At 57.5% G+C, this 13768-nt stretch overlaps 6 protein-coding genes across 6 annotated transcripts; 3 read left to right on the plus strand and 3 right to left on the minus strand.

Moving 5' to 3' along the window:
* Nucleotides 1-660: 660 nt before the first annotated feature.
* On the plus strand, nt 661-3588 carry CDEST_09633 (Putative galactose oxidase/kelch, beta-propeller, kelch-type beta propeller; the record flags this gene model as incomplete). Its single annotated transcript, XM_062925792.1, has 4 exons — nt 661-1367; nt 1447-1524; nt 1601-2424; nt 2512-3588. Exons 1-4 carry the CDS (start codon nt 668-670, stop codon nt 3586-3588), a joined length of 2679 nt encoding a protein of 892 aa, XP_062781843.1. The 5' UTR covers nt 661-667.
* Nucleotides 3589-5199: 1611 nt separating this feature from the next.
* Nucleotides 5200-6863, plus strand: CDEST_09634 (Putative FAD/NAD(P)-binding domain, FAD/NAD(P)-binding domain superfamily). The gene is made up of 4 exons (XM_062925793.1): nt 5200-5515; nt 5593-5843; nt 5937-6504; nt 6607-6863. The coding sequence occupies exons 1-4, from the start codon at nt 5287-5289 to the stop codon at nt 6753-6755; spliced, it is 1197 nt and encodes a 398-aa protein (XP_062781844.1). The 5' UTR covers nt 5200-5286; the 3' UTR covers nt 6756-6863.
* Nucleotides 6864-6930: 67 nt separating this feature from the next.
* On the minus strand, nt 6931-8273 carry CDEST_09635 (Putative non-hem dioxygenase domain, isopenicillin N synthase-like superfamily; the record flags this gene model as incomplete). Its single annotated transcript, XM_062925794.1, has 4 exons — nt 6931-7584; nt 7659-7802; nt 7867-8034; nt 8112-8273. 4 exons carry the CDS (start codon nt 8271-8273, stop codon nt 6931-6933), a joined length of 1128 nt encoding a protein of 375 aa, XP_062781845.1.
* A 947-nt stretch (nt 8274-9220) lies between these two features.
* Nucleotides 9221-9376, minus strand: CDEST_09636 (uncharacterized protein; the record flags this gene model as incomplete). The annotated part of the gene is made up of 1 exon (XM_062925795.1): nt 9221-9376. One exon carries the CDS (start codon nt 9374-9376, stop codon nt 9221-9223), a length of 156 nt encoding a protein of 51 aa, XP_062781846.1.
* A 98-nt stretch (nt 9377-9474) lies between these two features.
* On the plus strand, nt 9475-11549 carry CDEST_09637 (Putative major facilitator superfamily, MFS transporter superfamily; the record flags this gene model as incomplete). Its single annotated transcript, XM_062925796.1, has 9 exons — nt 9475-9816; nt 9884-10036; nt 10301-10367; nt 10434-10693; nt 10768-10919; nt 10974-11035; nt 11091-11149; nt 11250-11276; nt 11331-11549. 9 exons carry the CDS (start codon nt 9475-9477, stop codon nt 11547-11549), a joined length of 1341 nt encoding a protein of 446 aa, XP_062781847.1.
* Nucleotides 11550-11926: 377 nt separating this feature from the next.
* On the minus strand, nt 11927-13702 carry CDEST_09638 (uncharacterized protein; the record flags this gene model as incomplete). Its single annotated transcript, XM_062925797.1, has 2 exons — nt 11927-12187; nt 12266-13702. The coding sequence occupies 2 exons, from the start codon at nt 13700-13702 to the stop codon at nt 11927-11929; spliced, it is 1698 nt and encodes a 565-aa protein (XP_062781848.1).
* Between the last annotated feature and the right edge of the window lie 66 nt (nt 13703-13768).

Consider the following 13768-nt stretch of genomic DNA (forward strand, 5'->3'; position numbering starts at 1 on the left):
AGGGGGGCGGATGATAGTGTGGCGTTCCTGTTGAGGCTTCTAGTTCGTCCACGACCGCACGCCGTCTCCGCCCACATGTCCTTTTCAGTCTGGGAGATGGTGTACCGTGTCGTCGTTGAGAAGGGGGAGGGGTGCTGCTTTTGGTTTCATCGAAGCATTCCTGGATGATACTAACACCCCCAAGCCAGCATTTTCGATATGCTTGGATTCGGGTCAATGACAGGCAAAAGTCGCCTCGGCCAAGAATCTAAAACCCAGAACCATAATGGGGGTTTTATCGAGCCTTTTGCCCCATCAATGTTTTCAGTGTTGTTATTAATTCCACTATCATCTTCTCCTACTCTCAACAATAGAACGCTTTCAAATAGCTAACAGCCCATTCATTCACCATCTCACTGGCGGCCCCGGTCTCTCATATCTGTCGCCGCTGCCCTCCGATCCCATCCCCCTTGCTGTGAGAAGTGACCTCACGCCTCTGCCACCCCGCTGCTTGTGATTGCGGGTGATGTGACAATCCCTACCACCCAATTGCAGGTGGCGACATTATCATCATCATCGTGTGCCCGGAACCGGCCAACCGTTGTCCGCACCTCGGGGGCCTCATCATCACTAGTCTCGTATCTACCCCCGGCTGGCTTCCGCCATTCCCACGCACCCCATCTTCGCGATGTCCTTTGTTAATCTCTCCCGCCCACCTCTCGACCATCGACCACACAGCGACTCGTCTGCTCGGCCCAGGTTCAACTCGCAAAACACATCCGACCGTCTGAGAGAGGGATCCGGTCTCAGGCCACCGCCATTCTCAATGGTCAGCAACATCAAGAAAGACAGGAAATCGGTATTCAGGGAGCTGGGACTGGACGACGACCTCAGTGACGACTGCGCCTCGCCCATAACAGAGTCTTTCCAACACGCTCGTGAGCGAAACGAGTCGATGCTGAGCGAGAAGGGACTCGGAGACGTATCAGGGTTGGCTCCGAAGCGCAAAGATACTTTGAACGATGATGGCGACGACGACGACCACGACAACGATGATGGCGGGGAGGACAGACATTCAGAGCCGGAACAACGCGATCTACAAATGGAGCACCGTCGCACGAATTCCAACCAGGTCGCTAAACACTCGTGGTACAACAAACTCTCGCAGGGCTACCGGCGGCCGAGGATCAGGACGGCTTCAAGTGCGCCACCTCCCACCGTCTCGAGCCTACACCGGCTCGGCATGATTGTGTTGCTCATCGCTGTCATCCTCCCGGCCTTTAGTTATAACAATGGTCGTCAGAAAGTTGGGAGCGGCGCGGACGCGGGCGTGATACGTCCGAGGCAGACGGCGTCGACGGACGTCTGTCTGAGATGGGCTCAGCAAGGTCGGTTGATCAGATCATCTTTCCGCCCCAGAAAAGTATATAAAAAAAAAATGACCTGACCCCAGCTGACGATGGACAGCGGCCTTGCTCAACGGAACCCTGTACATGTACGGCGGCCAATCCAAGACGGATAAGTCGCAGACGGTCAATACGTGGAGTAAGAGTGTCCTGCCAGGACCCCGAAACAAAGGTGCTTGACGAGAACGAGACATGCTGATGAGGATTTCACACAGACAACGACTTCCTCACCCTTGACCTGACGCAGTCGTGGGACACGAAGTCGCCTGCCCTGAAGGGCATGAAGAGACCCGACGGACCCCCCGCGGTAGCCAACGGCTTCCTCTGGCAGGACTACGATAACCTCTATCTTTACGGCGGCCAGTTTGCCGACAATGACGGCGCGGAGGGCGTTTACGCCACCGTCCCTCCCATGTCCATCTGGCGATACTCCGTCAAGGGCGACTCCTGGATAGAGTTCAAAGATCCCCGCACCTCGGCCGGCAACTACTCGACCGCAGCCAACACGCCTGTCCAGCGCTCAGCAGAGGGCGCTGGCCTGTCAGTACCCGAGCTCGGCTTGAGCTGGTATTTCGGCGGCCACCTCGACTGGCTCACGACCGAAGGCTGGTCGATCCACACGCCTAGGGTCTACCTCAAGAGCCTGCTGGAGTTCACCCACCCGGGCTTCTCCAACACCGGCGTCGACACCCTCCGCGGCGCCGGGGCCGCCGACGGCGGCGTCTTCCGCAACATCACCGAGGGCGGCCTGCAGGAGACGGACGCGTTCCCGGAGAGGGCCGACGGCGTGCTGGTCTTCGTGCCCGGCTGGGGAATTCGAGGCGTCTTGATCGGCATGGCCGGCGGGTCGGACAGGACCTTCGTCGACGACCTCGGGACGCTAGACGTCTTTGATATTGCCACGTCCGAGTGGTACCATCAGCGCACGACGGGCGACCGGCCATCTGTGCGCGTCAACCCTTGCGCCGCCATCGCCAGCGCCCCGGACGCGTCAAGCTTCCAGATCTACTTTTTCGGTGGCCAGACCCTCCAGCCCTTTGTACGTCTGTCTCGGTGTGACGGGATCACAAGGTCCACTTTGAAAAAAAAAAACAAAAAAAAACCGGAAGCTAATGCCACCTTGCAGGGAAACCAAACGCAGTACAACGACATGTACATCCTCTCCATACCCGCCTTCACCTGGATCAAGGTGGACGCGGGCGACGGGGTCCCCGCGCCCCGGGCAGGACACACGTGTACCATGCGCGACGGCCAGATCATCGTCGCCGGCGGGTACATCGGCCCAGATGCCAATTGCGAGTCGCCCGGCGTATACGTGTTCGACGCGAGCAATCTCCGGTGGACGAGCTCTTTCGAGGCCGGCGACCACCCGGCGGACCTGAGCCCCGAAAACTCGGTCCTCGCCGGCTCGTATGGCTACAAAGTCCCCGACAAGGTGCAGAGCGTCATCGGCGGCAGCTCCGACGGCGGAGCCACCGCGTCGACCCCGGCCGCCGGCCCCGCCACCGGCGGTCCGTTTGCTACCGGCAGGTCTCCGGTCTTCACCATCACGCAGGGCGGCTCGACCGCCACAATCACGTCTTTCGGCCCGACGAGCACCTCGAACCCCGACAAGAGCGGAGGGGATGACCGAGGCACGAATCCAGGCCTCATCGCGGCGGGCGTCATCGCCGGCATCCTCGGCGCGCTGGCGCTGTACCTGGGCTTCTGCGCCTGGCTGTACCGCCGCCAGGTTGCCGCCTACAAGCAGCACCTTTCGCAGGTGAACCGCTACTCTGGCGCCAGCCCAATGCACTTCGAGGAGGCGGCCGGATTCTTCCCTGGCCGGGCCGCGGGCAAGGGCGGCCGCGGGCACAAACGCGACGGCAGTACCGTCAGCGACGAGTCATTCTCGTGGGTCGGCACGGGGGTCGAGCCGAAGTGGATGACGGACGATCCGACCCCGGGCGGCTCCGGGTCCGGCGGCGGCGGCGGCAGCAGCAGCGTAGGCGGACCTCCGAGGAAGAGCGAGGACGCGAGGACGTTCAGGAGCGGCCCGAGCGGGACAGCGAACGACCCAAGGACGAGCTCGAGCAGGCACGCCAACACGGATAACGAGAGCGTGTCCAGCACGGAGCAGCTGCTCGAGGGCCAGGAGCCGAGCTTCTTCTCGGTCGTCATGGGTCCCCGCCGCGCCCTGAGGGTTGTCAACAGTAGCGAGTGATTGGGGTGAGATATGCACCGGGGAGACCTTGGGGTGGGAGACACAAGAGAGTTTGTGAAGAAACGACTTCCTGTATATAAACGGCTAATGGGGAGTACCCGCAATCGCTAGATACCCTTCTTTTTTTGATGTACACGCATTAATGTTTGAGTCAAAATTTTTTGGACGCCAATCCTCATCTCCTTGCAAATGTTCCCGGGCTTTCCAGCGCATCTTTGCTCGGGATTACCCCTCATCGTTTCTGATGTTCCAACGGACGGACGGGCGTGTCTCGTAATCCGATTCGGTAGGTTTCAGGGCGAGGCATGCAGAGAGAGACATATGAAGAGACACATGACATGACACCAAACAAAACAAAACATAAACAAAAACCATTCACCAAATTCAACTCACATAGCAGTTATAAACCGAGACAAGGTGATTTATCGAGCATGCCGGCTGTGGCGCTCTAGAGGAGGCAGAGGCAGTGGAACGGGCCGTGTGAACACAGCTTGGAACGAAGAGTGACACCAAATGGAGGAAACACTATTATTAACCGCAGGATGCTTTGCCGATCGGACGATGAGAGTCTTACAAGCATCTCCCCCATAGAGCCGAATGTGAGCACAAGGCAGTTTCTGCCTGCACTCCCAACACATTTCTACGCGTTTTCTTGAGCGAGCCTGTCATTCGGTCCTTTGGCGCTTGTTTACTCGTTGTTTTGAAAGAGTTCGAACAGACGCCTGCAGCTCAAAGTTTGCAAATGGATCTCCCACTAACGCCAAAGACAGCTTTCTCAAGGAAGATCTTGCCGGGGTGGTGCGGGTTGACACTTTTTTGCAAGTCGAATTCTGAGAAGCTCATTTCCCCTCCCAAAACCTTGAATAATGAATGCTTTCTATCAAAGGGAATGAAACCTTACTAAACGGAAACACTTGGATCCCAATAACAACCACCTCATCCCGCTTGGTCTTGAGCTAAGCTCCTACGGGATCAACTGGCATTTCTCACTGTCATGGCATTCATCTCTTGACTCGCATTTCACCTGAAAAAGCGACAAGGCTCACATGGCGCCATCGAAGGCGTTTCCCGTTTCCCCTTTCAAAGTGCAGACTGTGACTGCGTTGACAAGCACGTCATCGACCATTCCCCGGGATCCTGAGTCAGCCCTGAACAACACCGCAGTATCCAAGCTCCTCGAGGCTCAAAGAAGCGGCGCCGGTAATACCGACGCGCGCATAGGGATGTGCCTTGGATGGATTCTTGGATGGACCTTGGATGGACCTTGGATGAACCTTAAACAACTCACGACTCCACGAGATCGATGCTCCCCTTGCCCACGAAGCTATACCTACCAGATCCGGCCAAGTCGGCCATCCTCAATTGGCGCATCTCGAGCCCCGTGAGCGTCCATTTCACTCTATTTGACGCTAATGTCGCGGCCCGGCATCTCCACACGAGACGGGCATGCCGTGGTTCTCTTGGTGAAGATCAGCATCTCACGAGGGCTCATTTCCAGATTGTCTCACAGCATGGCACCATTCGGCCGCGATGGCACGTAGCTCCCGAGAAGGACGTGTCGGGATGTTACTTATAACCTGGTGTCGAGGATCCTCTCCCCCCCCCCTCGGTGGAGATATTGGGAATTCCTCAGAAAGCTCACTCAGCTAGCCAGTCTCTCGTTCATCCTCAGGTCCCCTCCCTCAGCTTAGTTTCACCATGAAGTTCTCCCTCAGCTCTCTCGTGCTGTCGGCAGCGTCGAGCCTGGTGCTCGCCACGCCCATCGACAACACCTTCGTCTACGACGCCGTCATCATCGGAGGCGGTCCCGCAGGACTTAGCGTTGCGAGCGCCCTCGGCCGCGTGCGCCGCAACGCCCTGCTCATCGACTCCGGAGAGTACCGCAATGCGCCCACGAGACACATGCACGATGTCATCGGCTTCGATGGTATGTCCCTCTGTTCGTGAAGAACAACACGTATATGACGGGTCTGGCTAACATCTTTCTCCTTTCCCCTTAAAAAGGCGTCACCCCGGCCTGGTACCGCTACGCGGCCCGCGAGCAGATCTCTCACTACAAGACCGTCACCCTGACCAACGGAACCGTCACCAAGATCGCCGGCAGCGACGCCGAGAACTTCCTCGTCACGACCAACTGCGCCGACAACTCGGTCAAGACGGTGCGCACGCGCAAGATCGTCCTCGCCACCGGCCTGAAGGACAACCTGCCCGAGACGCCCGGTATCTGGGAGAACTGGGGCAAGGGCATCTACTGGGTATGTTCCGAGTTCTCCAACGATGGACAATGAAGCCCCCCCCCCCTCCCCCCCAAGGCCTTCAATGCTTCCTATGCTGACTGATCCTCTCAGTGCCCCTGGTGTGACGGCCACGAGCACGCCGACCAGTCCCTTGGTCTGCTGGCGGCCTCCTTCAGCGACCTCCCCTCCCTCGTCCGCGAGATCCTGACCCTCAACACCGACCTCGTCGCCTTCGCCAACGGCACCGACACCGAGGCCGCCCGCGCCGAGACCGAGGCCAAGAACCCCAAGTTTCAGGAGTTCCTCGACCTGCACAAGGTCCCGGTCGAGAACCGCACCATCACCGCCATCACCCGCCTCCGCAACGCCGACGACGACCCCAAGGCCGACCCGTCGCTGCCGACGGCGCCCGAGCGCGACCTCTTCTCGGTCGAGTTCACCGAGGGCGACCCCATCCAGCGCGCCGCCTTCCTCATCAGCTTCCCCGACGAGCAGCGCAGCACCATCGGCGCCGAGACCGGCGTCCAGCTCTGGGGCGGCCGGCTGGCGGCCGAGTCGTCCAAGGGCCACGTCACCAACGTCCCGGGCATCTACGCCGTCGGCGATGCCAACTCGGACAACAGCACCAACGTGCCGCACGCCCTCTTCAGCGGCAAGCGGGCGGCCGTCTCCCTGCATGGTGAGTTTCTTCCCTCCTTCGTACACAGGAGTCTTGTCCCCCTTACTACTCGCTTTATTTTTGTGAACCAATGAGCTAACCTCTGCTGTTTGTTCCAAATAGTGAGACTTGCCAAGGAGGACCAGGCCAAGGAGACTGGCGTCAACGTCACCGCCCTCCGGAGAGAGCTGGAGCTGGACGAGCGCTCCGTCTGGGAGGCCGCCAACGGCCAGCCCGGTGAGATTCTGTACGCCGGCGAGTTTGACCAGTAATGGTCTCTCTCAGCACGAGGTTGAACGTGTTTCATATATATAGACTTTGCACACAAAAGTTTCGTGTTTTGCAGCCCCGGCTAGACAGATACCATAGATAATACCAACAACAATTGCCACAATTACCCCAGGCAACACAAACTTACTCGTTCCACGCTTTTTCTTTTTTCATTTTTCAAACGGCCTCGTCTTCAATCTCCAGGTTGCCGACCCTGAACTTCTGGCCCTTCTTGTCCGCGTAGTCGTTGTGGTCGTGGTAGTCCCTCACCCGTTCCCGCACGTACTGCAGGCCCCTGACCGGCGGCGCCTCGTCGCCGCCGGCGTCCTCCCGCACCAGGCCGAGCCGCCTCAGCAGCGGCGACGGCGCCGGCTTGATGTCGACGTCGTCGCCGGGCCGCACGAAGTAGAACAGGCCCTGGCGAAGCAGGTGGGCCTGGTCCTCGGGCGGCCGCACGACGCGGTGCGTCGTCGACTTGAGGTAGCCCGCGGACCAGAAGTCGAGCGTGTCGCCGACGTTGCAGACGACGCCGGCGCCGTCGTTGTCGACGGGCGGCACGTGACGCCACTCGCCCGTTTCGGCCGTCTTGATCTGCAGGCCGGCAACGTCCTGGCTCCAGAGGAGCGTCAGCGAGCCGAAGTCGGTGTGCGCGCGCGACCAGGTGTTTGCGACCTTGAGGTCGTCGGCGAGGGCCCGCGGGTGGTAGCGCATGTACCGGAGGTGGTCCTCGCTCGGGGACCCGTAGGCGTGGCGCGAGGAGAAGTAGTCTTCCGGCAGCTCGAGGATGATGGAGAAGAGGGTGAAGACCTTGCTGGCGAGCTCGAGGGAGCGCTGTTGGTGTGTGTGAGTGACGGGGTTTTGTCCAAGAAATTCTTCTTGCAAGTTATAGTTCGAGGAAGACCTACTCTGGAGAAATCTTCAATCTCTGCGCGGAACGGCTCAAAGAAGGGATGGAATGGCTCGTCCTGGTACTTTGGAATGAACTTGGCGATGTTCACAGACTCGACATTGTTGAGCACTTCGGTCCCTTGCATCTTTTTATCATGCGCCTAAGCAGTCTGGTCAGACATAAGATGAACTCGGGACACAGCATGTATCACAGGTAATTCCTACCGATCTGTACCCAAAGTAGTTGCCCTTGGCAAAGTCGCACGTGTTACCCGGCCTCGCCTTGTCCTCCACAGGAAGACGGAAGAAGCCTTGTCCAATGTCATACTGTCGCTGTACCTCCTCCGGCGTGAAGCCGGTGTTGATGAGACCAAAGAAGCCTGTCTCATGGACCTGAGGGAGGGGGAGGATCTCTTGTCAGCCTGTAACATGACCGGCGTCTCAGCACAACAGGGAGGAGTTCGGCTTACTGCTTGACGGAGGTCTTCAGCCAGCTGCTTCTTCCCGCCCGGCTGGTCGAACTTGCTGATGTCTATCACAGCGATGTCTGCCCACAGGAGCTCGTACTTTGTCTTTTCCGGACGTTGCCACTTGGGCAGGGGAGGCGCCTCTGGTGAAACGACCGACGGCATGATGGGGATGGGGTTGGGGTCCTGGTCCGCGATAGTTTCAGTTATCCTAGCATTTCAAGCTAGACTTTTTATCCGTGAAGTCCGATTTACCTTTCATAAATACCCCTCCATCTGATGTCAGGCCGTTGGCTCCCCCCCGCGCCGGGGATTGCTCTGCCGCGTCGGAGGATCGCCGGGCCTCGAGCACGCCATCAATCGACGGAATGAGGAACATTGGCACTGCGGTCATGGATGGTGTGAGCGCGGTGCGAGCTTCCAATGAGTAACTCGCATTGCTATTTCGCAAGCCGCAAGTCGCGCCGCTCCCCACACCGCTGATGTACCATGAATGGCTCATTCCCATGGTACTTGAGAATCCTGCGATATCGGATTATCGGTACTGACCCCAAAGCGGATGCCATCTTGAACGATGACATGGCGTAAGGCTTTGTTTGGTTCTTCGGAAGCTTGCAATAAATACCCTATACCCTACTGACCACTAAAGCGAGTTCACCTGCGAGTGGAAGCGGCTCTCTTCAATCGATGCCTCCATCACTTGGCTCTTTAGTGATCAATCTGAGAGACACCCACTCGAACATCGTTGGATTCAATCAGACATGGAAGATATTCAACTTCGAGTTGGACCCACAACATCTCCCCACTCGCTTCTATTCGAGTTGGCGCATCTGTAGTGTAGGGGTTATCATCCCAGCCTTCCATTTCCGAGGAAAAGATAGCTGGGGACTCGAGTTCGAGTCTCGACAGATGCATATGACGCGCCTAGCTTTTGATGTTTTGCTTCCTGATGCTTTTTTGGCAATACCTATCCCCTAGCTACAAGTGTCCGCCCTACATCCTGCTCGTGATAGGTCCTGAAGAATTCTCTTCTTCGGCTCACATGTAGACTGGAAACTTGCTATAAAGACCCTGATGCAGCGTTGTAGAAAGACATGCGTGTATTCATGCCTCTATCTCTTCTCTCTCTGAGTTGCATTGCCGATGCTGCTGTGCACATCGCCCCGCCGTAAGGCGTGCTTCTTGCAGCGCGATTGCTGGCTTGGGACCTGCGTAATCGGCATGCACTCAATGCTCTCAGAGAGCAGGCTGCTTGTGAGACCGTTCATGGCTTGTTTGTTCCTCTACAAAGTTTCTCGCTAGTTGTAGTGCATCTCAAGTTACCGTGTCCCAGAGCAACGAGCCAACAACGTATGCCAACCTCATCATGGGCCATCGGACAACATCACAAGGCGTCATGTCCTCGCTCGCGGAAGAGAAGCCGCTGCTGAAGGCGGCTCACCGAAAGATCGACAAACGGCTGCTCGTGTGGTACTCCTTCGTCTACCTCATCATGCGCATCCACGTCAGCAACATCAGCAACGCCGCCATCATCAATCTCGAACAGGGCACCGGCATCCGCAGACAGCTCGGGGACCTCTCCAGCTCGCAGTGGGCCTGGGCTCTGAGCATCTTCTACTACCCCTACATGTTCTTCGAGCCGCTGGCGACGCTGGCGCTCAAGAGGTTCTCGCCCTCGGTCTGGATGAGCCGCATCATGGTCACCTGGGTACGTACGGTCCGGACTGCCGCTCAGAATTCACGTTCCCGCTGCCGCTCGCTCACCAGTCGTCAAGGGCATCATCTCCATGTGCCAGGGCGCGACCCAGGACTATGCCGGCATACTTGCGTGCCGCTTCTTCCTAGGCCTCGCCGAGGCGGGCTTCTACCCGGGCGTGTTGTACCATCTCAGCTTCTGGTATCCGACCCAGAAGCTTCCGCTCAGAATCGTAAGCGAGTCGTAAAACCGATTGCGAGCCATGCCGTCTCTGACAACCGCCAAGGGCTTCTTCTATGCTTGTGGCATGTTTTCGGGCACCATTAGTGGCCTGCTCGGTAGGGCGCAACGATGGCCTCTGGAAGTCTGAACATCCGCTGATCATCAATAACAGCATATGCCATTTCCTTCATGAATGGCGTCGGAGGTCTTGCTGGCTGGAGATGGGTTCGTCAGCTTTCACTTCTAACGGCAGCACCTACTGACCTTGTCCAAGTTGTTCATCCTCGAAGGCATTCCGGCAATCCTGTGTGGAATCTACACATTCTTCTTCCTGCCCAACTGTTCGTTACCACGCCATCCCCCCCACATCGATCTGAATGAATTAGCCTGAGCTGATGAACTACTAGACCCCGAGACAGTCACGTTTCTCACAGAGTCCGAAAGGGAGGCTGTCATGGCCGACCTCCCGGAGCAAGCCCCCAATATGAACGCCAAGACCTTCAACCTCCAGCAGGTCAAGGAGCTCTTCCGTAACCCGACCTTCATCCCGTTCCTGATGATCTGGATCACGCATGGCATCGGTGGATGGGGCATCTCTTTTGTCTTGCCGACAGTCATCTACGAGCTGGGCATCTCCAACACGGCAATCTCGCAGGTCATGACGATGGTGAGTTTGAGTTCTGAAGCGAGTGAACGCTTGCCTCTCCTGGGAAGAGGAGGACTGACTGAATCCTGTGACAGCCGCCCTTCACTCTCGTTTTTGTCATCCTTTTGTCGCTCGCATTCCTCGTCCACACCCGGCGACTGAGCCCATGGGTCGCTGGACTGGGTCTGGAGGCCGCCCAGATCGTTTGCTACGTGCTTCTCATCACGGTCAAGCACCCCATCGCGAAGTATGCCTCCTGAGTCTTGAATCTGAGATTTACAGCTGACTCACTCCGGCTTAGATACGTCTTTGTCATGATTGCAACAGCCGCATCGCAGAGTTTCTTTGCCATCATTTGGCCGGGTAAGCAACCCAAGTTGGCATTAGCACCGCTGCGGCTAACAAAATCACACCCTAGAGCGTATCAGGGCAGCAAAGGGAACGACAACTGCTGGCCTTGCCATTGGACTCACGAACGTAAGACAGCGATTACTCCTTTTTTTCTTTTCGGGGGTGTTTCTCCCCCCTTCGACCAATCTAAATTACAGACAGAAAACTAACCAGAACCGATGCATAGGCCTCATGCCAACTCATGGGCATCGTAGTATGTCATTCAAACTTTGTCAGACAGAGTAAACTAGCTGACGCATTACAATAGGGCCCCCAGATATACCAACCAAAGTTCGGACCGACTTATCGCGTGAGCTATTCTTGCTCCATCGGGCTGCTCTGCGGGACGCTGCTGGCCGTCTCCAGCGCTTGGTTTCTCGTTGCCCGGCAGGATCGCGCCGAGGGAGTCCGGGGGAGCGGAACGGGAGGATCGGACACAGAAACCGGGGTTAACATAGGGGAGGAGGGACGGGAATCCAAAGGTTGATTGATAAGTTCTGTTCTTCTAGATAATGAATCTTATTCCCTTAGTTCAGGTCTTGGTTCAGCTCTTTTCGTTGGCCACCTGGGCGAGTTTTGTACTTGACGTCGTACGCCGTTGGCAGGTCCCACTCGTCCTGGCACTCTTGGTTTTGTTTTGGGGCCTACTGAATTTGTTCGCTTGAATTCTTCGGTAAATGCGGTATGATACATCAGATTCAACCGATTAACAAAACGCCATGGTCATGGATGCTATCGAGAGCTAGGCATTTGATGACCAAAATAACAAAAACCCCTTTCCAACTTTCAGTGCCATAATGAGGATGCTATCAATCACCATACGCAGCGGGGCATTCGTATCATATTCACCGAACAAGTCTGGCGCTACGCCTCGTCCTCCAAAGTAACCTCTCGTTCATAAGGCAAGGCTCGGACGTCAGTCACCGGGAGTCGGACTTCGGCCATGCAAAGCTGAAGCTTCTTGTAGAACATAGATTCTTTGCCTCCCACCAGAACCAGAGCACTTTCGAGAGCGTGCAAGGTGTCTCTCGCCCCCAGGAGCATACCGCTCCCGGAGCTGAGAAGCCGCGGGTTGCATGCCAGCAGGTCCACCAAGGAATCCGCGATCCGGAAGATCTTCAGCTCCTGTGCCGGCATGAAACGTGTTCGTCAGCCATTTCAAGCAGATTTTTGTTTAATAGGCCTTGGGCTACATGCACTCACCATCCCATATCCATGCGTCCGGATCGCCTGATGAGACACTGACGCAAATAGTTGCACGGTCTGATGGGCAACCGAGGCAGGCCCCAGCATCGACAGCATGGTGTCATCCATGCTGCTCGACATGCGACAGTGCTGCAGGGCGTACTGCCACCATAGGATCTGGATCCAATGCCATGTGACGGTGACGTTGACTCGCTGTATCTCCGGGAGCGTGGGCCCAATCACCGATACGGGGCCTTCGGCCATGGTCGACAACCCTTGGTACAGGCTGTCCGGGGTGCGAGGGCCGGACTTTGGGACCAGCCTCTGTCCTGGCATCAGCAGATTGTCGTCGAGCAGAGTGAACAGCCGGGAAAGCAGCTGAAAGGACGGGTCCAAACCGCCCAGGCCGAAAACTTGATACCCCTCGGAAGGCCACGCTTTTATGGGGGAAAGGCAAGTCGGGAAGCCGTTTTGAACACAGAAAGTTCTACCGAGAAGAAGTGCAAGTGTTAACCGCAGAAAGCAAGAACCCGTGACATAAACAAACATGAGAAACACCGCCCACCTTTCAGTGACAAAAACAAGCCAGAATATCCGCAGCATCAACTCCCTCTGCTCATCCGGGAGGTGGTCGAACGTCTCGGGCTGGTGCAGCCTCTGCAGAGACAGCTGGGCAATCGCCTCGTGCAGGTACATCGCCCCGGCCCGGATCCTCTCCGTGTTGGCGAAGTAGACGTGCAGGAAGAAGGCCGTGAGGAGGGAATCGGTCGACTCGCTCTCGCGGTAGCTGTGCTGGTCGCGCAGGTGCTGCGCGTGCCGCGCAAAGGTCTCGGCGACGACGCTGATGTCCGACGTGGATCTCTGCTGCTTGGGGAGCCGGAGCTGGGAGAGGCGGAGCTGAGCGATGACTGTTGCGCATACGGCGCCCGCCAGGGCGAAGGCCTCGTAGTCGTCCGGGGGCTGCTTTTTGAGCCGCTCCACGAGGGAGTCGATGTCGAGGATGGGCCAGACGGGGGTGAGGCTGTCCCTGAACTTTCCAAGGTATTCGATGTAGAGCCACAGCGGCAGCTGGGGGCATCCGGGTTCGGAGCCATTCAACAAGGGGTCCAGGGAGCCGTCGTCTTTACTCGACTGGGACGGCAGTCGACGCTGGCGGATCTCTTCATCGGCGCAGTTCGAGGCCGGCGATTGCGGTGAGTGGCCCAGCCCCGTGTCCGGGCTCTCGGGGCCGGGATTAGATGCTTGGTCTTGACGGATCTGTTCCTGGTACTGCGCGATTCTGTTGGATGTGCTCACACGCGGCCCCTTGGGTCCCCTTTTCCGAGGAACTCGCATGAAGGTGCAATCCAGAGAGCGTTTCCGGCACTCGCCACATGGACGGCCGCCGCTGCAACGTACCCGCCGCAGGGAGCAGCCGTCACAGGGGTTACTCATCCGCGTCTTTTTCTTCTCCATTCTCGCTGTAGCCGTGGCCGGTCGAGGGCGGAGAGAGGGGATGGGCGTGGCACGCTGGTGAGGAGT

Source organism: Colletotrichum destructivum, chromosome 6 (genome assembly GCF_034447905.1).
Source record: "Colletotrichum destructivum chromosome 6, complete sequence".
In the NCBI taxonomy this organism is placed as follows: domain Eukaryota; kingdom Fungi; phylum Ascomycota; class Sordariomycetes; order Glomerellales; family Glomerellaceae; genus Colletotrichum; species Colletotrichum destructivum.